Source organism: Sceloporus undulatus, chromosome 11 (genome assembly GCF_019175285.1).
Source record: "Sceloporus undulatus isolate JIND9_A2432 ecotype Alabama chromosome 11, SceUnd_v1.1, whole genome shotgun sequence".
Classification (NCBI taxonomy): domain Eukaryota; kingdom Metazoa; phylum Chordata; class Lepidosauria; order Squamata; family Phrynosomatidae; genus Sceloporus; species Sceloporus undulatus.
Genome location: NC_056532.1, coordinates 6943254 through 6968937, shown reverse-complemented (window position 1 = coordinate 6968937; position 25684 = coordinate 6943254). Strand labels below are relative to the sequence as shown.

The 25684-nt window shown below is 51.0% G+C and overlaps 3 protein-coding genes across 4 annotated transcripts in view; 2 read left to right on the top strand and 1 right to left on the bottom strand.

The window, feature by feature from the left end:
• Nucleotides 1–8874, top strand: part of LOC121916935 (nuclear receptor corepressor 1-like) — a 51276-nt gene extending 42402 nt beyond the window's left edge. Inside the window, exons 22-36 of one of the 2 annotated variants that reach the window (XM_042442505.1) lie at nt 317–446; nt 735–933; nt 1051–1224; nt 1631–1791; nt 2259–2379; nt 2916–3017; nt 3288–3388; nt 3950–4118; nt 4453–4593; nt 4983–5066; nt 5222–5475; nt 5936–6290; nt 7098–7322; nt 8016–8223; nt 8731–8874. In XM_042442505.1, the coding sequence (XP_042298439.1) occupies nt 317–446; nt 735–933; nt 1051–1224; nt 1631–1791; nt 2259–2379; nt 2916–3017; nt 3288–3388; nt 3950–4118; nt 4453–4593; nt 4983–5066; nt 5222–5475; nt 5936–6290; nt 7098–7322; nt 8016–8223; nt 8731–8740 (2434 nt within the window). In that variant the 3' untranslated portion in view covers nt 8741–8874. Of the gene's footprint in view, nt 1–316; nt 447–734; nt 942–1050; nt 1225–1630; nt 1792–2258; nt 2380–2915; nt 3018–3287; nt 3389–3949; nt 4119–4452; nt 4594–4982; nt 5067–5221; nt 5476–5935; nt 6291–7097; nt 7323–8015; nt 8224–8730 lie in introns of those variants that run through there. The other variant, XM_042442506.1, reaches the window with a different exon arrangement.
• A 1917-nt stretch (nt 8875–10791) lies between these two features.
• On the top strand, nt 10792–19357 carry LOC121916936 (nuclear receptor corepressor 1-like). The gene is made up of 10 exons (XM_042442508.1): nt 10792–10929; nt 11072–11203; nt 11656–11846; nt 12681–12904; nt 13513–13650; nt 14437–14582; nt 14923–14976; nt 15304–15525; nt 15972–16199; nt 17950–19357. The coding sequence occupies exons 2-10, from the start codon at nt 11158–11160 to the stop codon at nt 18135–18137; spliced, it is 1437 nt and encodes a 478-aa protein (XP_042298442.1). The 5' UTR covers nt 10792–10929; nt 11072–11157; the 3' UTR covers nt 18138–19357.
• A 1891-nt stretch (nt 19358–21248) lies between these two features.
• On the bottom strand, nt 21249–25481 carry TTC19 (tetratricopeptide repeat domain 19). The gene is made up of 10 exons (XM_042442862.1): nt 25072–25481; nt 24513–24646; nt 24061–24171; nt 23838–23876; nt 23677–23733; nt 23135–23196; nt 22688–22782; nt 22156–22310; nt 21848–22010; nt 21249–21696 (listed from the first exon to the last, which is right to left on the bottom strand). The coding sequence occupies exons 1-10, from the start codon at nt 25217–25219 to the stop codon at nt 21524–21526; spliced, it is 1137 nt and encodes a 378-aa protein (XP_042298796.1). The 5' UTR covers nt 25220–25481; the 3' UTR covers nt 21249–21523.
• Between the last annotated feature and the right edge of the window lie 203 nt (nt 25482–25684).

Sequence of the window (25684 nt, the reverse complement as noted above, 5' to 3'; positions counted from 1 at the left end):
TGGGGCATTTTGAATACCAGCATGTCCAAAGCAGTTATTCTTAAAACATGTATATATGTATATTTTCACTTGTTTCCAAAAGGAGAGTAAGATGGGGAGCCATCCTTGGTTCTTTAGAGATGGCGTTCCAAATCCTGGGAGCAACCACCAAAAATGCCCTGTCTCTTACCCACTAAACATGTTGAGAAGGTGGTGGTGGGACTGAGAGAAGTGCTTCTTCAGGGGCCCAGGCAGGTTCATATAGAAATACACAGTCTTTTAAGATGCTGTGTGCCATTCCTAATGGTTTGCCGTACGTCTCTTTCCGCCCCTCCAGAATCTTTACAATGGACTCCAAGCCTTCCTTGTTGAACCCGACTGGGCCTCTGATGGTGTCACCCACCATAAAGCAAGGGTCGATGGATCTCCAGCAGCTCCAACACCGGGCAGCGGTCATCCCACCAATGGTATGTTCTGGGTTTTTTAATTAAAATAATTTTTAATTTAATATAAAACAAATCAGTTTTGACTTCTTAAAAAGCATCTTGTCCCAAGGTCTGTGTGTCATCCCTTGCAAGGCTGGTGTTCCCTTTGCCAGGATGTTGGTTCTGAGAAGGCCCTCCACTCCAGGGCCCTTCTTGACCATCGTCGGAGTCATAACAGGACCAGAATGGGTAGCGGTCACCTTAAACAATATCTGATTGATTCCTGTTAGGATGCCTACCAGTTCTTCTTCTTCCTCTGCCTCTTTGTAGGTCTCTTCTTCAATGCCAGGGCTGCCCCAGGGGATAACCATGAGCGGCTACACGCTCTTCCAGCAGCACATCAAAGCCATGCACAAGTCCACCATGTTGGAGGATCAGCAGCGTCAGCGGCAAGAGCAGATGGAGGTGGAGTGCCGGCGGTCGGCCAGCCCCTGCGGCCCGGCCAAGAGTCCAAACGTCGAATGGGACGGTAGGTGAAAGGATGTGTGTGAGCTTCCTTTGGAGCTGTCAGATACAGACCCCGTTTAATACGAGGGGGGGGGAATGCTTTCATTTTTGCTTATGTCGCTCACTTGTCTTCTCACAGGGAAGCCTGTTGCCTACATGCCTTATGCCGAAGTGAAGCGTGCCATGGAGCAGGAAGCGCAGATGCAGAACGCGGTGGTGAGGTCCTCTTCGCCATATCGCTTATCCCCAAGGGAGGTCAGCAAAGCCTCGCCCCAGCCGGACATGAACGCCGCCCGCTACAGCGTCCCACCAGGTAACTTACGCCAGACAATTTGTTCCACGCTTGTTAAAACGTTTGAGGCAGGGAGGAACTTTGCACCAGTTGTGTCCTCCTCTCCCTCCTGAACGTTGGTGTATTGAGCGGCCAAGACCGAATTCTGAAATCAGAACATCTCAATCTTCTGCTATGAAATCTAAAGAGAGCAAGTCAGAGGATGGCAATGGCAAACTTGCTCTGAGGAAGCTTGCCAAGAAACCTCTGCAATAGGTTTGCCTTAGGATCTCCATAAGTCGGAAACAACATGAAGGCACACCTCAACAGCCAAAGCCCTGCTGTTGATGGAATTCTGATGGTTGTGGAAAATACGGAGCACGTTGCTTTGATTTATTCACTGTGGTGTTTTCAAAGATGCCTTCCTTTTTCTCCTCCTTTTCTCAAGTCCTCCAGCCTGCTCCTCATCAGGTAATAACCAATCTCCCCGAAGGGGTCCGGCCTCCGACGACGCGGCCGACCAGACCTCCTCCGCCGCTCATCCCCTCCTCCAAAACAGTGGTGCCCTCAGAGAAGCCATCCTTCATCATGGGTGGATCCATCTCACAGGTAAGTTAGTGGCAGAGAAGGCAGTGTGGGTCCTTAGTAGTCTTTTGTACCAGCAGACTGCGTCCTCATCCCAACCGCTGTTGCTCCAGATTCAAGCCAAGGAATGGGGTGACTTCAAATTGGTCATCTTCTCCCTCTGCCCTGTCTGACCTACCTCACAGGGTTATGTTTGAAATAGGAAGCATGTGCTCAAGCTCTTTGGAGGGACGGCAGGGGACAAGTGTGACCAGTAAATGATCATTCTTTCCCCACTCATCCCTACCTTTCCAATATTCATTGACGGACAGAGGTTGGATGAGCCTCTTTCAAGAGAGCATTACTTGTGTGTTCCTCCATGTCAGGGGGTACCTTCTAACTATTAAGGTTCTGTGACAACTTGCTCCTGCTTTTAGATTGTTGGCCTGTTGTTCACCTTTTCCTTTTCCTTCTTTCCCTCCTTCCTTTTTCCTCTATCCCTCTCATTCCAGGGGACACCCGGCACGTACCTAACATCCCACGGTCAAGCGTCTTATGGTCAAGAACCCCCCAAGCCCTCCGTCGGCTCCATCTCCCTCGGACTCCCGAGGCAACAGGACTCGGCCAAGTCAGGTAGGGGAAATAAATGTCTGTTTTCCTCCGATCTGTTCTGTTGAGGTGAAGATTGTGCTCAGAGCATAAAAGGAGAGGAAGAAGCATGACTCTGGCCTTGTAGTGGCTTTCGCGCTCCTGTTAGTACTGTCTAAGCATGGCTCAATATGACTTGCTGGTTGCCAAAACTGGGTTCACTTACCGAACACATGAACGATGAAGTAAGTTACTCTTGGCCTGGCACTTAGCATTCCTTCACTGTTGTTTGGGTTGTCCTCCACTTCCGCCTCCTCGCTTTTTATCGTCTTCAGTTCCTCCTCGCCTTCCTTTCCTCTTTCTTTTCATTAGCAGAGTGCTGATACTTTGGTTTTTATTTCCATTTGGGAGGGGAGAACTCGAACGCTGGGTGTGGGGCTGTTTTTGAGACATGAAATGAGGAGAGGGAGGCGGCAGCAGTGTATCTACTATATTGGGATTCTCTTCAATCATGCAAAGATGCCAGTTGTCAGTCATCATGATGTGAACCTTATATTCCCCCCCCCTTTCTGCCTCCCCAGCTTCCATGCCCTACATCAAGCAAGAGGAGTTCTCCCCGCGGAGTCAAAACTCGCAGCCTGAAGGCCTGTTGGTTAGAGCCCAGCATGAGGGAGTGGTTCGAGGTGAGCAAAAGAGGCATTTTGATTAATACGTTTTCTCTAGGAATCTCTTAAGTCTTCCAGTGCAATTCTGGTGGAAGCTGTATAGAGTTGTGCTGGGGAACCTAGAAGTTCCTAGAGAAGATACCTTTCTAGGCATTTGTAGGTCCTCCAGTATGATTCTGTGATCAACCTCTGGCAGAAAGGGATCTGTGGTCAACTTCTGGTGGGCAGAAACATGATAAAATGCTTTGTTTTTAATAAAATAAATCCATGCTTTGCCTCTCCAACCAGGGACGGCAACCACTATCCAAGAAGGAAGCATAACCCGAGGGACGCCAGCCAGCAAAGTGTCTGTCGAAACAATGCCATCCCTGCGAGGTTCCATTACCCAGGTATGCGCTGTCTGTGGCATAGGGCTGACCCACCAGACATCAGCACTAACCATGGGCTGTGCCTGCTAGGGAATTGCAACCCAATGGCCATGTATGCTGTGGGGCATTCTTGGATTTGTAGTCCATAAGGAGGGACTTTGCCGAGCTCTGTGGCTTTTCACTTCCAGCATAACAGACCTTGCAAGGTTTGTTGGAGGGCGACTGGGCCAGTGTCCCCCTGTGGACTTTATGGTTTTGAACGGGAGCTTCCCATAACCTTTCATTTTTGTCCCAGTATGGGATCTAGAGCAGTGGTTCCCAAACTTTGATCCCCCCAGTTGTTTTGGACTTCAACTCTCAGAATCCCCAGCCAGCTTGGCCAACTGGTCAGGAATTCTGGGAGCCAAAGTCCTAAACAGCAACAGGACCAAAGTTTGGAGATCACTAACGTAGAGCATCCCATGTTTGCTTCCCTGACATTTGCCTCTTGCATTAACCAGCAGTGTGTTTGGATGTGAGATAGCTTCCATGGATGCCTTGGTTCGATTCCCAAGTTCCTAGCTTCTTCCGCTTTCTTTGCAGGGGACTCCAGCTTTGTCCCAGTCTGGGATCGCGGCTGATGTGCTGCTGAAGGGAACCATCACACGCCTGGCCACAGAAGACAGCCCAGAGAAATGCCGGGAGGAGGCCGGAGCATCGAAAGGCCACGTCATTTACGAGGGCAAGAGTGGGCACATCATAACCTATGACGGTAACTATGTAGGGCTGGCATGGGAACCCTGCGACAGACATCTCAGCTTTTTAAAACAAAGAGCTCCAGTGGGTGCAGACTTCCAGATAATAGTTTGCATGAACTATATTGGAAGCATTTCTTCTGTCGGTTACACATGCGCCTTAGTGGAACGATGGACTGAAGCAAATGTCCATTGGGCTTGACCAAGGAGAATGTGGCCTGAATTTCTTTTCACAGGTGACCCATTGCGTCACGCCAGATCTGGTGTTTTTCTCTTCCCTGCCTCCATTTTGTTAGTGGCCGGCTTCTGTCCCCTGCCACCATTTTGACCCCAATCTTTGCATTATTACAGCCATCAAAAATGTCCGGGAAGGAACCCGAAGTCCACGGACGGCTCACGAAATGAGTCTGAAGAGGACATACGATGCCATGGAAGGAAACATCAAGCAGGGGATGTCCATGAGGGACTCTCCTGTCTCTGCGCCGTTGGAAGGTAAACGTGGCTCCCATATCGCTTCTTGTTTCAAAAAGGAAATAACTTGCTTGCATGAGAAGTGTATAAAGAACATTTCAGAGCATAATAACTCACATGTCAAAGCATGTCAGGACATTGTTGTTTGCAAAAGAACATGCCACCAGTGGTAAAACAGAGCTATGGACAGATATATCTATTATAATTTGATTATTTAGCAGAGGGAATATTGGAAAGTTAGAGTGGAGTAAGACATTTACAGAGGGACGCTTCTGTATGTGAGGAATGGTCTGCGTTTTCTTTTTCGTATGTGAATGACACGCAGCGCACCAATATAGTTCACGCGGCGTAAAACGGTGCGCCTATCTACAAAAGAAAATGGCAGCTCTCCCTTTTTATCCTTTTCCAAGGCTTAATCTGCCGTGCCCTGCCTCGAGGTAGCTCTCACCCCGACTTAAAAGAGAGGACCGTACTGTCAGGATCTATAATGCAAGGTAAGGTTTTTTCCCTCTTTACATTCATTCCGGCTCAAGAATTCCTGTATTTGTGAGTTAGATGTATATCCTGGGGAGCCACAAAGACAGGATCGGGGCACACAAAGGCCTCCCTTTCCCCAGCACCTTTATCTGTTTCTGTGTTTCACGGCCAGGCACCCCGCGAGCGACGGCCGAGAGCTACGAGGAAGGCCTGAAATACCCAAAGATCAAGAGGGAGTCTCCCCCTACGCGGAGCTTCGAAGGCGCCATCACCAAGGGCAAGCCCTACGAAGGGGTCACCACCATCAAGGAGATGGGCCGCTCCATCCATGAGATCCCCCGGCAGGATCTGCTCAGCCAGGAGAGCCGCAAGACCCCCGAAATTGTCCAGAGCGCCCGGCCGATCATCGAGGGCTCCATCTCCCAGGTAGGCAGACACTGGGCTGACCTCTTCGTTGCTGCAGAAAGAGCAAGCCTTCTTTGCAGCTCAGGGATAGGAGCCACGTAGCCCTCCAGATGTCATCCAAATCCCAGGAGTGCTAGCCAGCATAGTGAAGGGTGAGGGATGCTGGGAGTTACAGTTCAAAACCTTCAGGCAGGCTGCCGAATCCCCACCCTGGCTGTGCTCTTGGTCCCCTTTCATAGGAAGGACAGCCTCCATTGGCAGGCCCACAGGTAAGGAGAGCACTCCTAGGTAGGTTAAACTCTTCTGTTTGTGGGGTTGGCTGTGGCACATTCCCACCTAGTTGTCATAGGTCACCTTGTGTACACAGCACATTGTAATCTTTCTGAGACATGCGACTGAGGGCAACGTTTCTCAAACTCTCCATGGCGGTGGTGAAAAGGAGACCCGGGCTGACATTGGCACTACGCTTTTTTGGCTCCAGGGCACGCCCATCAAATACGAGAACAGCGCTGGCCAGTCGGCCATTAAACACAACGTCAAGTCGTTGATCACCGGCCCGAGCAAACTGTCGCGGGGGATGCCGCCTCTGGAGATGGTGTCGGAGAACGTGAAGGTGGTGGAGCGAGGGAAGTACGAAGACGCCAAGCCCGGCGAGGTCCGTTCTCGCCACACCTCGGTGGTCAGCTCCGGCACATCGGTCCTACGGTCGACGCTCCACGAGGCGCCCAAGTCCCAAGTGAGCCCCGGGATCTATGAGGACGCCAACGCGAGGAGGACGCCTGTCAACTACCAGAGCATGTCCAGGAGTTCCCCGATGATGAACCGAGTTTCAGAAGGTGCGTTTTATTCGACTTGGGTGGGAAGCTGGGCAGTGACCGGAGGTCAGCCTCCCGCCTCAATCCCTGAAGACTGCATCCCAAAATGTTTTCTCTGCATGCCAGCCAAAATGGTGTTATTTCCGGTCACCACTTTGACTGCAGCATAGAGGAACCAGAACTATTCTCAGACAGATTCTTGTTCATCATATTTATATCTCTTTATTTATATCGGGCCTTTTTCCTATTTTGGGGCTCGGGGCAGCTTACAACAGTTTAAAATAGCATACAGAAGTTAAAGAGGAATTAAACCATCGTGACATTTGGAATCAGTTAAAACGAAGGCATGGAGGGCATGCCTTCCATGCCTTTCCTCATTTCTGCATCTTGGGGAGAGTTTTTGAGTGATTATTTTGGGTGTCTTGCTATTTGTTAAAAAGCAAATGGGGGTTCAGGGTGCTTTAGGGGGTTAGTAGAGGGTTCGGAGTTGTAAAATGGCATTTATAGGGGCACACACTCCCCCTGCCCCTGCATTATTGATTGATGGATTGGTTTGGTTTCTATCCTGCTTTTCTGCTTACGTTCAGAAAACGTATACAGAAAAGAAAGAAACAGACAGGAGAAAAAGAGAAGAAAAGAGAACAGGGGAAAGGCATATAGCTAAACCTTAGCATGGCTCTGACCCCCCAGTCTTAACTGTAATGAACCGAAGAATTAAAAATATACATTGATTATACATCATTAGTGAAGATTTTACATTAAAATATCCCTGCTGTCCATAGGACAGCTCCTTACCTTTGCTGCGTTTTCCTCCCCTCCTTTTTGCAGGCGGCATGTCTTCAGGGAAATCGGCGAACCACGAGCGGAAATCCACCCTGACCCCGACGCAGCGGGAGAGCGTCCCCTCCAAATCCCCTGTCCCCGGGGTGGATCCGGTGGTCACCCACAGCCCCTTCGATCCCCACCATCGCGGGGCTACCCCCGACGTCTACAGGAGCCACCTGCCTGCCCACCTGGATCCGGCCATGCAGTTCCACAGGGCTCTGGATCCGGGTAAGTTCATTCCTTCTGGGAAATGGAGACGAACAACACGGAGAAGAATCCCAGTGTTTTTTCAGACCTTTTAATGCCAGCGTCAGTGTTTTTTCACAGTCATTGGTGCCCCTCAAGCCCTGTGTCTCCTGTCATCCCCATTTTAACCTGGGAGAGGGTTGGAGTGGCTGGGCCCTATTTTGTGGGCTGGTTTTGTGCCACCACCATGCCCTACACTCACCAACGGATTTATAGGCATGAAAAAGTGGGGATTGACATTTCCAGATAAACTTCAGAGGTGGCATTTTCTACCAACGACAAGATGCAGCTCTCTCACAGACACACACATAGAATCCTAGAGTCGGAAGAGACCCCAAAAAGGGCCCTGATCCAGTCCAACCCATTCTGCCATGCAGGAACTCTCATCCCCGTTGACAGAAGGCCATCCAGCCCCTCTTTAAAGACCTCCAAAGAAGGAGGCTCCACCACACTGCACCACACAACACACCTTAAAACCAAAAAATACAGTTTTTTATGAGACGGGAAGCAAACTTCTGTTCAATTCCAGATGTATTTTGGGCTTCTTTCCCCTCCATCTGGGGAGGGGGTGTTTGGTACAGTCCTTGGTGGGTGGGAAAATGGGTCCTAGGCCTCCCAGCTCTTGCTCCAGTTCTGTTCCCCTGTGATCTTTTCCCTCTCCATCTCCTCCTTCAGCCACAGCCTACATGTTCCAGCGTCAGCTGTCACCCACCCCTGGCTATCCGAGCCAATACCAGCTCTACGCCATGGAGAACACGCGGCAGACCATCCTCAATGACTACATCACCTCCCAGCAGATGCAAGTCAACCTGCGGCCGGACTTGGCCCGGGGGCTCTCCCCCCCGAGAGCAGACCTTGGGCCTTCCCTACGCAGGAGCCAGAGGTGAGTCTAAGCCCGGTGTCACCCGGTTTTGCCTTGTGAAATCTGGGAGACCATCAGAGACCCCCAGGTAGGACTAGGAAGAGACTCCTGCCAGAGACCCGGAGTGGAGTTTGCCAGTCAGAACTAACAATGGTAATGCTGACTTCCTCTATACTTTTAATTGTAAACTTATTAATGTATAAACTCCCATCTTGGGAAGAAGGTGAGATATAAAGAAGAAGAAGATAATGATGATGATCACGATGGTAACTGTTTTGCACAACAACTCCCAGAATCTTTTGTGCTGGTCAGGAGATTGTGGGAGCTGTGGTTCAAATAAGTACCTTTCCCAAATTCAGCAGTGAGATATGACACAAATGGAAGAGGGATTGGGAAGGAGGAGGGAAAAAAGCATACCCAGTGGCTAGATTCTTGGTGTCAGACTCAGCACTGAGCTGGGTTGAAGCACTCCAGGAAGGTTGCCACTGGTAGCCTGGTGCCATTGGACCTTTCTTTCTCTCTCATTAGGAATTATTGACCTGAACAGCATGGCCCCCACGATCCTGGTGCCCCACCCAGGCGGACCGAGCACCCCTCCGATGGAGAGGATCACCTACATCCCCAGCACTCAGCTTGCGTTCCCAACCAGGCCTTACAACCCTCCCTCTATGTCCCCAGGTAAGACCTCAGTGCTTCCCCACACTTAGAATCTCCATGGATCCTAAACAGTTGATCTCCGTTGGGATCCTAAACAATTGATTCTACCCAGACTATATCCCTGGCCGGAAATCCAGTTCCCATGGCTGGCTAAATGGGGAACCTGTGGGCGGCATAGACCCCCTACACACACACAAGGCAAGGCTGCCCAAAGGAGCCTATCTCTCCAAACCGTACCACCTTCTTTCCCTCTCAGGGCACCCTTCCCACCTGGCAGCTTCCGCAGCAGCCAATGCAGAGCGAGAGCGTGAACGGGAACGAGAGAAGGAGCGAGAGCGGGAACGAGAGCGAGAGAGAGAGCGCGAGCGTGAGAGGGAGAGAATAGCCAACGTCCCCTCGGAGCTCTACCTTCGTCCAGGTGAGCCTTCTTTGGCCATTCTGGATCCGTATGCCCCATTTCGGTGTCGCCCACCACTCATTTTTGCGCATGAGAATCTTGTTACCACAGTTTTAACTTTGGTGGAAGAAGGGAGCTCTCATCTAAAAGGCAGGCATATGCCACGGTCTGATAGTTCAAAATCTTAGGATGGTTGGTGGAAATGTTCTCAGGTTGGAAATGGGGAATTGCACTGTCAAATATAATCCAAATGGCAAGTTCTTTTTAAAACCAAAGGTAGGGGAATGCATGTAATTGTTCAACTGTTCAGCCGTTGCCAGCTTAGTGAGTGGGTGAGGATGATGGGAGTTGTGGTTAATCTCTCTCTGCATTTGCTTTCTGCTCTTCCTCTTCCTCACTCTTCCTCCTTCCCCTTCTGAAGGAGCTGAGCAACCCGGCCGACCTTCCAGCCACGGCTATGTCCGCTCGCCCTCCCCTTCGGTGCGGGGTCAGGAGAGCATCATGCAGCAGCGGCCCAGCATTTTCCAAGGATCCAACGGGACGAGCGTCATCACCCCACTGGATCCCACGGCCCAGTTGCGCATCATGTACGGTTTGATTGGGTTCAGCCAGATTGTGTGTGCGGCGGGAGGACGGGGACATAATGCATGTGCACACTTGTCCAATGCCTTCCCTGCTTTAAACTATGTTGTCCAAGGAGTGACTTCAGACAGAGAATGGAGGCTACGTTTCCCTGAAAGGAAGTCCTGGGTTCAATCCCTAGTATCTCCAATTACAGAGAAGGGAAGGATTACTTGCTTCAAGGTTATGGAGAGCCAGTACCATGTTAGGAACCATGAGGACTCAAATCATACTTTGCAGTAACTCAGTATTAGAGAGTCCGCACTGAAGACAGAGGTCTTGGGTTGGATCTCAGGCCTTTTTTTCGAGATCCAAAAACACCAGAACCGTGAGGACTAGAATCTTAATAACTAAAATATTCTACTACTACTACTACTACTACTAATACTGGTTATTTTCTTACCCTGTATCCTGACCCATTTCCTTCTGCTTTTCGGGTGGGGAACAACAGGCAGCTCCCTTCTGGCGCCCCCTCGATCACCCAGGGGCTGCCTGCGTCCCGCTACAACACGGCCGCCGACGCACTGGCCGCCCTGGTCGACGCCGCAGCTTCGGCCCCCCAGATGGAGGTCGCCAAGTCCAAAGAAGGCAAGCACGAAGGAAGCCGGATCGAGGAGAACCAGGGGCGCAGGTCGGTGGTCAGCGAGCAGCAGCAGATGGAACAGAAGACGCTGGAGGCTGCTGAGAAGAGAGGAGCCCCTGGCCCATACTCCTCCTCCTCTTCCTCGTCCTCTTCCTCCTCCTTTTCCAACAGCAAGGCCCAGAGCCAGTCCTCCTCGTCAATCTACTCGGAGGCTGGGAAGGAGAAAGGCCCGCCCTCCATCTCCAAGTACGAGGAGGAGCTGCGGACCCGCGGGAAGACCACCATCACGGCCGCCAACTTCATCGACGTCATCATCACCCGCCAGATCGCCTCGGACAAGGACGCCCGAGACCGCGGCTCCCAAAGCTCGGACTCCTCCAGCAGCCGTACGTTACGTTCTCAGCCAAACAGCTCTAGCCCCTTCCCCAAATTACAAAGGTCAGGACTCTGTAGGACGGAGCCACAACAGGTAAAATAGTGGTAATAAAGTAGTGAAGCAAAACCAGCTGGGTAGTGTGGAAGGGACCTGACCGGCTGATGCAAGTACAGGATTGGAAAAGGAATGCTTTTGAATGACCCCCTCCCTTTCTTCTCGCTTCTCCCTGGCTCAGTGTCCTCTTCGCACCGATACGAACCGCCCCGAGACGCCATCGAGGTGATCAGCCCTGCCAACTCGCCTGTCCCGCCCCAGGAGAAGATGCCGCCTTACCAACAGGAGCCCCCCAAAATGAGCCAAGGGGAAAGTAAGAGGCTGCGGTGGCCGTGGCGGTGGTTTTTCGTTCTCACTTTGTTGACCCAAACTCAGGGGCTCAAGGCAATTTAAGGAAATTTGGAAACAGAAAGGCTGATTAGATGGACATATTTTGCATGCTGATCCAATAGGACTTGGAGGTGGTGGTGGGGTTAAGGAACAAACCAGGGGGGTTTATCATTACATCTGAGGCTTGTGAAGTTTCCAGAGGCCGCTGTGTACACAGAGCGATGGAGTAAATGGAGCCTCTTGGTTTGACTGAGCTGAACAGTCTTACATTTAGATCTCATGCCATCTGTTGGGGGTGCTTTGATTGTAAGTTTCTGCATGTCAGGGGGGTTGGACTGGATGGCCCTTGTGGTCTCTTCCAACTCTACGATTCTAAGACTTAAGGAACACAAAGTCTTTGTCTTTCTTTCTTTCTCCACCTTGTCTGGGAACCAGGAGACTGCAGCCGACAGTACGAGGGCCCGATCCACTCTTATCGGCCTCAGCAAGATTCCCCATCGCCTCAACAGCAGCCACCGCCACCGCAGCAGCAGGCCCCCCCACCGCCTCCGCCTGCCCCGCAGGGCGAAGGGATGGGGCCCGTTCCTCGGACCCACCGCCTCATCACCCTCGCCGATCACATCTGTGTAGGTTTGCGCTCGGAGGCTCCGTTCTTTGAGGAGGCTGTATTTGTTGAGGATTAAGCCAAGGGGTCTCTGTCCAGGGAAACTTGCGCGATGCTCCATTAACAACAAACCCCCTCATCCACAAGGTTGGAATTGTTCCTGGGGGGGGGGGCTACAGCTCCCAGTATACCCCAGACAGATCCTAAAGTAAGAAAGCAACTTTCAATCCCCAAAGTAGGGAAGTTACTGTGTATACTCATGTATAAGTCTAGAAATGTAGGCTTAAAATTGACCCCCAAAACCTGAGTCGGTCAGTAAGCACTCATGGGTGGGTGGGTAGATAGATAGATAGATAGATAGATAGATAGATAGATAGATAGATAGATAGATAGATATGGGGAAAGGCAAGAGTTTAATTTGCCCTGGAAGCACTGACCCCTTCTATTCTCTCATCTGTCCAGCGTTTAGTATGAGCACAAATAGTTATGCCTGCTGGGATTTTGTAAGTGCTTTGGCATAGTTTTCCTTTGCTTAATCCTTTACATCCTTTGTTAAATGTCCCTACGTTTTACCCTCGACTTATCCATTCATCATATCGAAATCCATATTTTTTGCCCCAAAACCTGCCCTTGACTTATATATGAGCTCGACTTACATAGTAATATTGTGCCAGTTTTTCCAGTGTTTTTCTCTTGGAAAAGAAAAGCTGGGTGGGGAATTATTTCTTTTTCTTGGCTTCCATATTTCTTGTACCTCTCTACCTGTGTTGTCTCAGATCTCCAAATGGCTGAAGGTGACCAACTCACAGGGTTGCCGTCTTTTACTTTCCCTCTCCTCTTCCCTTCCCTTCCTCAGCAAATCATCACCCAGGACTTTGCCCGCAGCCAAGCTTCCACGCAGGCCTCCCTCCAGACCCCCACCAGCACATTCCAGACCTCAGCCCCCACCTCCATCGCCACCGCCAGCCGGGCAAAGCCCACCAGCCGCTACAGTCCCGAGGTGCAGCCGCAGCCCACTCCCCACCAGCGCCCGGGTTCCCGCGTCTCTCCCGAAAACCTCTCCGACAAAAGTAGGGGAAGGTAAGCAGGCCGGAAGGATGGGAGGGAGAGAAGAGGCATCCGTTGGGCATGATGTTTGTAGAACGCACCACAGATGCGCAAATTGGATAAAATCATTTCGGCACCAAAGGGCTTTAAGAAAGAGTCACATTTGGATTGGACTCGGTGCCAATATGACACCACGGTTGGCACGCATCAGGCCTCTTGAGGGGATGGTATTCCATCACTTGGGTGCCACATCAGAGAAGGTCTTTTCCATGTTCCGCCACAATGTGTTGCTCCCCATCCCCACCAGTAGGCCACAAAGGAAGGCCCTGTTTCTTCTTCGTGGTCTCTGCGAATCACACAAATGGGTTCTTCTGCGCCTGCGCAGTCATGCTTTGTGTGTATTTGCAGATGACCACTCGAAATACCATTACAGGTAAGCAACCTGTCCTTCTGTGGGTTAGAGGCTGACAAGAGGGCAGCCGAGGAGGCCTAGCTTGCCTGCCTCCGGAGGAAGAAATGCCCACCATTGTCCCTCCGTCGTACCACCTAAATCGCCCTTCTCTCCCTGGAGTTTGGAGGAGTGTGTCCTTTGGTGGCCCCCACCCTGTCTTCTCACCGTCTTTTGCTCTGTGACCTCCTAGGCTTGGTAAATCCCCCGAAAGAAGCCACGTCTCCTCCGAGTCTTACGAGCCGATCTCTCCGCCTCAGGCCCCCGCCGGCCACGAGAAACAAGACAGCCTTTTGTTACTGTCCCAAAGATCTGAGCCTTCAGAGCAGAGGTAGGCAAGCTGTGCGTCTGCGTGCATTGGACCCATTGTATGAGTCCACAAAGGATTGAAATATGAGTTTGGCCGGAATGACAAAGCGGAGGCGATAAATAAAAACAAGTGATTATAATATTAATATGTCTTGAATGTATTAATAAAAAGAGCCATTTGCATCTTATAAAGCGAAAATAATAACATTGCCATGTGGCTGAAAATCAGGACACGGGTGCCAACCCTTCAGGTGTTGGTGCCCCTTCAAGTTGCCTTACGGAGACCTTAAAGGGTTTTGTGGCCATATATATTGAGGTTTCCTCTAGAGCGGAGAGAGTGGGACTTGCCCTAGCTCTCTTCAATGGTTTTCCAGAGCAAAGCATGGCTTTGAATCATGGTCTCTCCGGATTTGGGACACTCAGACCACCACACCATGCTTGCTCTCTGTTGTTGTATGCTTTCAGGTCAACTCAGACTACATGGCAACCCTCAAGTAGTGTTTTCCTGGCAAGATCTCTTCAGTGGCAGGTTGCCATTGTCCCCCTCTAAAAGTGGGACTTTCCTTGACACCTTGCTCCCTTGGGGTCTTAGTCTTGCATCCAAGCAACTGCCCCATGCTCTTTAAGTGTTCAGGGCATAACATGCTTCCCTACTAGATTGAGTAGTGTGTACGTTCTCTGCCACAAAATGGGACTCTAGGGTGGCGGAAACGTCACGTCTATCTGAGCGAGGGTGAAGCAAGGTGGAGGGTTGTCGTTGTAGGGCGTACGTGTCCTTTTCCCCACTGAGTGCCCTCTCTTCTCTCAGCAGGACGGATTCCCGTTCCCCCGGAAGCATGAGCTACCTGCCTTCCTTCTTCACCAAACTGGAGAGCACCTCGCCCATGGTGAAGTCCAAGAAGCAGGAGATCTTCCGGAAGCTGAACTCCTGCGGCGGCGGCGACTCGGACATGAGTAAGAGACGTTTCTTCCATTTTGACGTCGAAGGCTTTCATGGCCGGCATCCATAGTTTTTTGTGGGTTTTTCGGGCTCTGTGGCCATGTTCTAGAAGGGTTTCTTCCTGACGTTTCGCCAGCATCTTTCTCCGAAGATGCCAGCCACAGATGTTGGCGAAACGTTAGGAAGAAACTCTTCTAGAGCATGGCCACAGAGCCCGAAAAACCCAGAAAAAAGTATTTCTCCCATTTTCTTTGGCCCTTTTCTCCTTCCTTCCTTCCTTCCTTCCTTCCTTCCTTCCTTCCTTCCTTCCGCCAAGGAATGTGTGTCCGATTATTTTCTCTCTCGCTTTAACAGCTGCTGCTCAGCCGGGGACAGAGATATTTAACTTGCCAGCAGTAACTACTTCAGGTAAGGGCTTTGGTAAAAGACTCCGGTAAAGGAGCAATCCGGATGCTTGAAACCTTGTGCTATACTTTGCCAAAGACCAAGTGAACCGAACTCAGCATTTGGGTGCTGTTTGGGGAGGGTTCTGGGCATGTCTTAATTGAACATCTTTTTCTTCCGTCATTCTGGAATTTGCCCGATAAAGCATTAATCCGCTGTGTTCATCTTTTGCCTCTCTCATCCCACCTCCCATCTTCTTGTCTTAACCCGCTCCTGAATCCCATGCGGCGCCTGTCACCCTTCTTGAGGGGCATCGTCCTCTGCCTCCTCCTTGTCGCTTCCCCTTCTCAGGGCCGGTCAGTGCCCGAGGTCATTCCTTCGCCGACCCGGCCAGCAACCTGGGACTGGAGGACATCATCCGCAAAGCCCTGATGGGCAACTTTGATGACAAAGGGGAAGACCACAGCCTCCTCATGGCCCAGCCGATGGGTCTCGTACCAGGCGGATCCAACGCGGCGCTACCGGCAAACAGCGAAACCCGCAGGGAAGAGACAAACCCATCCCCAAATCCGGGTAAGAAAGACTGCCATTTGACAGCATCAGCAAAGAGAAAGCTGTAGGGCTAATATACTCCCCGGGTCAGTTTTTACACACACACCCCAACTTGCAAATACCTCTTGTAGGGCATGGGGGGCATTTTCACCACTGTTTCTCTACCACCACCATTTTAAGGCCAGGAAAGGCAATTTGGGGGGAAAACCTGGGAACCTGTTGTTAAAAGAAGGGCTCTGTTGGGCTTCAAAGGACATGGGAGAGGCAAACACATGGCCCCATAGAAGACATTGGGGGTTTAACATGATTCTTTCCCAGCCAGGGATTGAACCCTGGACCTTCTGCATGGCAAGACCCTCTCTCCTCCTCCGGAGCCACAGACCATTTGTTCCCTCTTTGGGAGGCGGACGAGAGGGGTTCCCATCTCTGCCCTCCGGCCACCTCACTCCCACTCCTCTTCTTTCCAGGCGGGGGAGTCGGCAAGCAGAAGCTGCTGGGCAAATCCGGCAGCCGGAAGTCCAAGTCGCCCATTCCAGGGCAAGGCTACTTGGGGACGGAGCGTCCGTCATCGGTCTCCTCGGTGCACTCGGAAGGCGACTACCACAGGCAGACCCCGGTGTGGTCATGGGAGGACAGGCCCTCCTCCACAGGTCAGCCGAGCCAGGCAGCCAACGGGGAGAGCAACTTGAAAGCAGGTTCTTCCCCACAATTTAGTCCATCCATAGATAAACCCACTCCCTCTGCTCTTGGTCCTGAAATCAGTGCCTGAAAACCCACAGCTTTCTTGTTGGGTCAGCTCTGCTGCCGCATGCATCTGAGTTTCCCCCTGCCCTTCATCCCTAAATCTCAAGGTGGCATCAGTGGTGTTTCCTCCCATTACTCTCACAAAACCCTCTTAGGTGGCATCGGCTTCTGGTCCAGGGCGGCCCAGTGAGCTTCACAGCTGGGGATTTGAATTCAACATTTGACACTGCAGTTGCTGTGGTTTGTTAAATGTGGAGCACAAAAACCACCAGAGCTTTGTGATATAATCACATTAATGTCAGGCAGGGGAGCTCTGGCTCTGAGGTTGAATCCATCCTCTTGAGGTTCCTGACAGTCATATCCTTTCCCCCAGCTCTTCTGCGCTAGTTTCCCAGCTTCTGGACTAAGAGGCTGAAAGGTCTTAAGTTTCAGTTCTGGTATCCCAGTAATCTTACTGGTATTGGTCCCACCATTATCATTGGTCCCATCCCTTTTGCCTTGGGTCTCACCCAGCATTGAAGTATGGCCCCGAGCCCTTATCTTTGTTGCTGAATCCGGTGGCCCTTGGAGCATAGAGATATCAATACCTGTGTTTTAATGGATGGCAATAAGAGGGCTTGGCTCTCTGCTTCAGTTCAGTTTTCTAGTTCCTCTGTGACTTCCAAGCTTGGAAGGCCCAGTCGGTCCTTTGAGCTTAGAGACTAGTGTTCTTGACTGTGTCCTGGAAGTCAAAGTTTATCTCCTCTAAGCGTGGAGTTCAAAGATATAGCCATGTTAGTCTGTAGAATCAGTATGTGGAGAGATCTTGTATAGCACCTTTGAGACCAGCTGAAAGAAAGAAGTTGGCAGCAGGAGCTTTCGTAGACTAAAGTCTACTTTCAAAGATGGATATGCTCTAAGCCTGGAGATCAGAACCCTTACCCTCCAAATTTGGAGAGCACACTCTTTGTCTGTGTCCTCCAAGGCTGGATGGAGATCAGAGTCCTTGTCCTCCAAGCTTGGAGAGCACAGTCTTCAACTCTATCCTCCCAGGCTGGAGATAAGAACCCTTGTCCTCCAAGTTTGCAAAGCACAGTCTTCATGTGTGTCCTATGAGCTTGGAGAGCAAAGTCCTTGTCCATCAAGCTTGGAGGGCATAGTCTTTTTGTGTGTCCACTGAGCTTGGAGATCAGAGTCCTTGTCCTCCAAGCTTTGAGAACACGGTCTTCATCTGTGTCCTCTGAGCTTGAGGAGCAAAGTCCTTGTCCTTTAAGCTTGGAGGACAGTTTTGATGGGTGTCCTCTGAGCTTGGAGATCATGACCCTTGTCCTCCAAGCTTGGAGAGCACAGTCTTCCTCTGTGAGCTTGGAGAGCAGAGTCTTGGTCTTCCAAGCTTGGAGAGCACAGTCTTCATCTGAGCTTTGAGGAGCGAAGTCCTTGTCCTTCAGGCTTGGAGGACACAGCCTTCATGGGTGTCCTCTGAACTTGGAGAGCATGACCCTTGTCCTCCAAGCTTGGAGTGCACAGTCTTCCTCTGTGAGCTTGGAGAGCAAGGTCTCAGCCCTTCAAGCTTGGAGGACAGTCTTTGCATCCTCTGAGATTGGGAAGTGATGCCCCACCTTTCCCCATAAGCCGGGTACCATTGCGAGCGCCACCTGATCTTGGTCTTGGACTTGGGGAGATGTTTCAATCTTGTCTCTCTCCTTTCTTAAAACCCGCTAGGATCCACCCAGTTCCCCTACAACCCCCTGACGATGCGCATGCTGAGCAGCACCCCTCCGACCTCCATCACCTGCGCCCCGTCGTCGGTCGGCCAGGCGTCCGCTCACCAGCCCAACCGGATATGGGATCGGGAACCCGCCCCGCTCCTCTCGGCCCAATACGAGACCCTTTCGGACAGCGACGACTGAAGCCGGGGGACGAGGGGGTGAGGAAAGACCCTTTTTTTGTAACAAGAAATATATATATATATGGAAAAGATACTCATTCGTGGGGCTTGGAAACCCACCCGATTGGTCTTTTTAAAACACAACAAAGCGCAGTGTCCCCCGAAGACCTCTTCAAAGACAGACAAAAGGGGGGCGGCTGCACTAGATGAAGACGTTTTTTGGAACTTGGAGCGCCGTGAAAATATGTAAAGAGGTGTTTTGTTTTCGTTTTTTAAAAAAAGAGGACGTATTACTGAGCGACATCTTTATTTGTAAAGAGAAAGCCGCGCGTCTGACGTCTCTAAAGAAAACCAAGCGAGAGAAAGAAAGAGCGACCGTTCTTCTGTAAATAGAGCATCTTCCCTTCCCTGCCGCAGTGTTCACTTCAGGTCCACTCAACCTCCTCCTTGTTAGAAGATCTGGTGTACTTATGTTGAAATCATTGCATAAAACCTTTTGTTCGGGGTCGTTTTATAATTATTATTATTTTTTAAAGAGCGTTTTTCTCGAGCGTAGAAGGTTAGCCGTCTCTTTTCCCCCCCAAGGTGTCGCCCAGCTTCAGCGCGTTGGGCGCATCTCCCACTGGCGCCGGGGCGATGCTCCCAGCCGGTCCGCACATAACAGCAACCTCACCCATGGCTACTTTTCACGGGCGGCGCACCTCTCCCCGTCTTTTCTTTTCTGTGGTTATCAAAGACCTTGTGGAGTACCGTTTTTAATTTTGTGTTTTTTGAGGCCCTTCTCGGTGGCTGTACGTTTTTAAAACTCGCGCGGATTGCGCCTCCGCCGCAGTGTACATTCCCCCTCTCCGCCGTTCCGAGTTTTGTTTAGCCACACTGTGAAACGTTTGGCACGGGACGCAACGGCGGCCTCTTTCCCTGAGAGAGAGAGAGAGAGAGCCAAGCCCCACGGAGCGAACGCGTCTCCTCCGTCGGCGCCGAATAATTCTCGCTCTGAGATGGCAAAACCCAGTTTGTCAGGTGCTTGTGTATATCTAAATTGTGTTGTTTTTTTCCCCAGAACTAAACAAGGCTGGAGTCAGTTCTTAATATGATTTTTTTATTTTTGAATGTTAATGCCACTGGATTTTCTGCTTCTGGTTTTCCGATTCTTGTATGGAGATGTTTCTAGTTCCCGTCTTTGTTTTGCTGTCCGAGACAAAAAAATACATATATACCACAGTACATCCACTAGTACCTAAACCTTTCCTTATCTCTCTGTATTTTGCTTTTATATCTATATATATAGTATATTAAAAACAGACCAGATTCCGGTACGACTAAGAAGCCGCCTTAAAACACTGGATCCTGCTACGGCACGCGGGGGACCGGCTCGATCTCCGAAACGAAAGGAGCTGCACTTTGGAGCGGATTTAAACCGAGACGCTCGCCTTTTCACTTTAACTTTAGGGAAGCGAAACGACTTGCTTTTGTAAAGCCTCGCAAATCTAATGTACTGGGTTTTGCTCAGCGTCGGGTTTGGGGTGTGTATGTGTGTTTAGGTTTGTCCTCAAAAGGGTGGAAGAGCAGAAGTACAACTCCTACAAACTACAAACGTTTAAGGGATTGAGCCCGACAGCTTTGTAACCACTGGGAAACGGAGTCGAGAAACTCCCATTTTGTCCCATGCTTTTCCTGATGCCAAGTTGCGCTGACCAAGCGTCCGGCGTGGCTTTGCCCGGCCGTAACCGAAAGGAGCCAGAACCTCTTTCCGATGATCCGCATTCTGGTTTTGGGACGTCTTATTTCTTTTTCTAAGGTTGCTGCAGTTCTTCATCCTTAAGGATCTGGTTTCTCCTCCCCTTCCACAAGCAGTTTGCCTTGTTTTGCAACCGTGGCTCAGGGGACACCGCCACGGCGTTGGTTTTTGCGAAACCGAGCAGGGACCCCTGTACTTTAAAAAATACAAAATCCTAATACGAACGCTGCTCTGCGCCAAAGTGGAAATCTGTGCAAGGATCCTCAAGGTCCAAAACGTTGTATTGCCGCCCCGTTTTCTCACGCAGGAAGGCGTCGATCCAAAGCAATGTGGTTTGGGTATCTCTTTGAAAAGATACATGTATGCCTGTGATTTTGTTTTGTTTTGAACACAGCTTTTGTTAGTATGTTGTTCCTCGGCTCTGTACAAAATCTCTTTTCGTTTAGGGGTGAGGCGGGAGCGACCCGGAGGCACCCTGCGCACCATGAAACCTTCCCCGCGTTTGGTCCGCGCCCGTGTCGTTTTGAGTAAGATGGCAACTTTCTGCAACCCAGACCAACCCAATAAAAGAAAAGTGGGGATCAGCACTCCCATAATGGTATCTTTTCCTTTTCCTTTTGGCAGTCTTGTCTTGTTTCTTGAAAGGGCAGAGGGCAAGAGTGACGTCCGATAACGGAGCAAATGCCACGGTGAGCCAGGGTTTCTCCTTGTTGCCATCCAGCATGGATCCTTACAGCGTGGCTAATGGGCGTCTCTTCATTTTTGAGACTAAACCTGGGACCTTCTGCATGGAAAGCAGGGGTTTGATCACTAAGGTATGGGAGATAATACAACAAATGCTTGCTCTAGAGGCAGATGCCTCGGACCTTTGGAGATCCTAGTGCTCTCCATACCAATCGCACCAGGGTTTGGGAGCCACAGTGGCCTTCCTCCAAGACTTTGGGAGGCTGCATTCCCCCCCACCCCCAAATTCTTCTTCTTGTGCCCCTAAATGTCTTTTGGTCGTGTCTTTGTACCCTCCCCAAACCATTTTGGACCCAGGAAAAAGCCATTTTAGCTACAGGGAGTGACCAAAAGACAATGTTTTAGATAAAGGTCTCGAGAACATGAAAATGTCCTCTGCAGCCTCTTGAAGGCACTATGAATTGACAAAACCATCCCTGGGGACCACTGTGTCCACTCCAGTTTACACCAGTTTCCGTACACACAAAGCGAGGGCTCTTAGAAAAGGAGCTTTGCGCACCTGATTTAAAAAGGCCACTTTAAAATACTAGATGGGAAATGCGCAGAAAACTTCATGGGGAAGGAAATGCCTTGTTTCCTTTTCCCTTTCGCATGGTGACTACTGTCCTTTGCAATGGAGGCGCCTCAGTAAAGACACTCAAGCAAAACCAATGTGGCTGAAGCAACCAGACGCCTTCGCCATTTATTTAGTGCTGAGATCCGCAAGGTATACCCCTTCTCTCTTTAAATCACCATGTCCCTGAAATGTCAGATTATCTCCCGCAACACATTGCATGCCCAGTCCCGGCCTTCCAGAGCCTTGCCATGCCTTGGCCTCTTTTTCTGACGGCTGCGTTTCAAAGCAACAAATGCCCCGGGTCCTTATAGCACCAAAGAACCAGCAGCGCCATACAAAACGTTCTGCGCATTGCGGAGGAAAACGACTCTCACTCTCTCCCAGCCTCTTCTCTGTTCTCCTTCTGCAACTTTGTGCGCCTTTTCTTCCTCTTGGCCAGTTCCACCAGCTCCTTCCGAATGTACCGGGCCGATGCCTCGTCTCCGATTTTCTCCGCCTGCTTCAGGGCTTCTTGGTAGACTTCTTTGGCCTGAGGATAATCTTCTGCATCCGCAGAAAGGAGAAAGGCAGGGATCGTAAATCTGGCACATCTGAACCGATGCCCAAACAGGCTGCCCAGTGCTCGAATGTATATATTCCAATAAAGAAAAGCCAAGGATAGCCTCTTGTCTTTTAAGTCCCTCCTTTTGCCTACCTTTATGCATCAGGATCCCAGCCAAGTTGTTCAACACAATGTGGGCTTCCGGGTGTTCGGTCTCCCGCGCCAGTTCTGCCGCCTTCCTCACCCGCGCATAGGCATCTTCATAGCGCCCCTGAGCATCCAAGGCGGTCGCTAAGTCGTTCATCAGGACCACCGTCTGCCGCAAAAAAGAACCCAATTCAGAGCGGAAGCCAAGATCTGCGGTCAAAAGCAGGGCTGGCGGCGTTTAAAGAGAGTCACTTTAAGGACTGAGCCACTGAGCTTGGTTCCCAGAGGCAAAGCTAATCTCATTTCTTCCTTACCTGGGGATGTGTCTCCCCTTGGACCTCGGTGGCGATGCGCAGCGCCCGCTCATACATCTTCTGAGCCACGGCCGCCTGGCTGTGAGCCAGCAGATAGCGGGCGTAAGAGTCCAGGCTCATGCCCAGGAGAAGCCGCGTGTCGTTCCTTTCTTCCTCTGAGAACGAGAGGAAGGAGAGCCAGCTGAAGAGAAGCTGCAAAGAGCAGTGGTTTTAAAAGGGGTGGAGCCAGGAGAACCATGTTCAAATCCACCCTCTGGCCTTAGGCCAGCTGTGTTCTCTCTGACGATGCAAAGGGAAGGAAACATGTACGCAAGGTGCTCTGCGTGTGAGTTGCGCGCCTTTGAGTCGCTTCCGACTTGGGGTTTTCTAGGCAAGGTTTGTCCAAGTTTGCCATTGCCTTCCCCTGAGTCTGAGGGCATGTCCAAAGTCACCCAGTGCATTTCGTGGCTGAGCTGGGCATTGAACTCTGGTCTCCAGAGCCGTAGTCCAATGCTCAAACCACTACGCCACGATGCCTCCCCAGCCTTTATACCTGTTAGAGCATCGCTGGGCATGTCTTTCTGCTTGGCAACTTTCTCCTCCAGGGTCAGGATGCAGAACTCGTAGCCAGCCAGCGCCAACTTGTGCCTGCCCAACGAAACAGAAAATGCCATCAAAACCAGAACCTATCTTGGGGTCTTCTTGGCCAGATTTATACCTGTGCCTTCCTCCAAAAGACTCCACGCAACACATTTAAAAACAGATTGCAAAACTACACCAAAACCTCAATAAAAGCACCCACTGAGAGAGCATAAGAAGGTGTTAGGACACAGAGAGAGAGAGCTCTCTCTCTGGATCCATAACAACCATAAAGACTTGGCTCTGGTGCCACAAGGGATTATGATCCCATAGCGTTGAGCCATGGCAGTTAAAAGCGGCGTCAAACCGGGTCATTTCCACAGCGAGGACGCAGCCAGAGCGAGAGGCGACGAAACTTAACTGGTTCTGCGCAGCGTAGATGCTGGCCAGCTTGAGGGACATTTCGACGACGGCGTTGTCGTCCTGGAGGAATGGGAGAAACGGAAAGGAACCATTACTGTTTTACTTACTTATGGGTCGTGGGGGATTCTGGGAGTTGCGTTTAACTTCTCCAAAGGCTGCCTCCATTTGCAAAAGAAGGCTTTAACCTTTCAGCCCTAATCTGCTTCTGTTTGCAACGAAAAAAACTAACCTTAAACAACCCAAAGGCTATCTAATCCAAACCAAACCCATCCTGCCATGCAACTAAATCACCCCTGGAAGATGCCCATGCGACCCTCTCCTTAAAGACCTCCAAGGAGGGAGGTTCCCACTATAGAAGTGTCAAAAAAGGAAGCCATGGCCACCAATTAGGACAACCGTGATGCTCCTTTGAAAGCCAAAGGTTTAGCCGGACCCCTTCGCCCTTCTCTTTCACCCCAGAATCCTCCTTTGCTTCGTATGCATCAAGAACGCCTCCATTTTGGAAGCATCTTGGGATGACGGAGCCGGAAGCGTCCTTACTTCCTTGGTGTCTCCGGAGAGCAAGTGACTCATGGCCGCTTTGAACAGCTTCTCCGCCTGAAAGGAGGAAAAGAGAGAGGGATCATGGCCCACGGAGTCGGTCTCCCGGCTCTTTGGGCGCCAGGATTTTGGGGGGGGGGTGTCTCCAGGTACGAACTCACCTGCTCCATTTGGCCCCTCATGAAAGCCAGGTTCGCCATCTGCAACGCAAGCAAACAAAAAGGTGGGCCGCGTCAGAGCCCCACTCCGTCCTCAAACGTCCCCCTAATCATACTAGGATATCACTCCCTGCCGCCATTTTGAGAGGGGCTGCGGCCTCTGATGGGAATACACCTGGGCTTTCCGTTAGGGGCGTCCGGACGTTTCAAAACGGCGGGGTCTCACCGTGTCGTAGGTGTAGATGATGGCCGCCTTGTTGTCCGACCGGTGAGAGAGGCGGGCGGCTTCGTGGAGGATCCTCTCGGCTTCCTCCAGCTCTCCCTTCATGATGCTGAGCTGCGATGGGAAGAGGAGGACTGGGTTAATGTTGGGATACTGGGATGAGAGAGAAGTGATGGCAATGGAAACCATGCCTTAGGAGGAAGGGAATTGCTGGGGATGTTTAGCCTGGAGAAGAGAAGGTTAAGAGGTGATATGGGAGCCCTGTTTAAATACTTGAAGGGAGGCCATATTGAGGAGGGAGCAAGCTTGTTTTCTGCTGCTCCAGAGAATAGGATACAGAGCAATGGATGGGAGCTAAAAGGGATTCCAGTTCCACATTCGGAGGGACTTTTAGGCCTGGGAACCATGGAGCCCTCTGAGGGGTCTGGGGACGCCTTTGGGGCCTCCTTTCTCACTTTCGCTTTCTTCAGCAAGAGCACAATGGCATCTTCTTCTTCCTCTCCTCCTCCTCCTTCCGTCTCTTCGTCCTTCCCTTCTTCCCTGCTTCCTCCGTTTTCTTCCTCGGCTTCTCGGGAGAAGAAGGAAAAGGCTGGAGGCAAAGAAGAAAGAGAGAGTGAGGCGGGTTTAAGGTTATTACTTATTAATCAATGCACAACACTTAATGGCTTTCTGCGTCCGTCGTGTGCCTTCAGGCCGTTTCCTTGGCCATGTTTGTCCAAGATGGAGGCTTCCTCTGAGGCTGAGAGAGAGTGACTTCACCCAGGTTTATCCCAATGGGTTTCTAGGGCTGAGCTGCAGGGATTCGAACCCAGGACTGGAGTTAATAGTCTAACCCTCAAAACAGGATAATGGTCTATTATTATCATTACTATTAATAGTATCATTATTATCATCATCATTATGGCACTTTTAAACTCAATTTCATGGCTTTCCCAGCTGTCACTCAAAGCCAGAGGCCACGCCCCCTTAAGAAGCAAACCACGCTCACTTCCGCGTTTAACCACGCCCCTTCACCTGATAGGCCGACGCTGCCCGTGATGGCGGCGTAGGCCACGCCCACTTTCGCCCGCTCCCTCCGCAGCCCAGGCGCCGCCTTCGCCAGGAAGCGCTTCCCCGCCGCCAGAGCCACAGCCGCCGTTGCGAGGCCTCGCCGACTAAGCATGGCCCTTTAAGAAGAGCCCGAAACAGCGGGCTTCGAGGTTACTTCTTGTCATGTGATGCGGAAGTGACGTGTTCAAACCGCGACTTCCGGTTTCCCGTGTTCGGGCGGCGTGAGTCTGCCGCCGTGGATTCTGAGGTAAGTCTAGGCCCCGAGACTCCTCCCCCTCCGGTTTAAAAAGGATTTGTATCTATGTATAATTTGCCCGAGTCGGGCTTCATCGTCTCCCGCGGTTCCCCAGCTTTGCTGTTCCGGCTGTTTGTTGATTGGCTGTCGCAGGTCACGTGTCGTGTGCCGGGTTGCCGCTCCAACTTTCACTCTTCCGGGTTGTTTTTTTGCGTCTGCTTGTTCATTGGCTGTAGATAGTCACGTGGGATGCCTCTCGATACCGCCCCAGCCATTTCCTACCATGGTTGTATAACGGCTTATTCATTGGCTGTAGGGAGTCACATGGCATGAGTCTGGGTG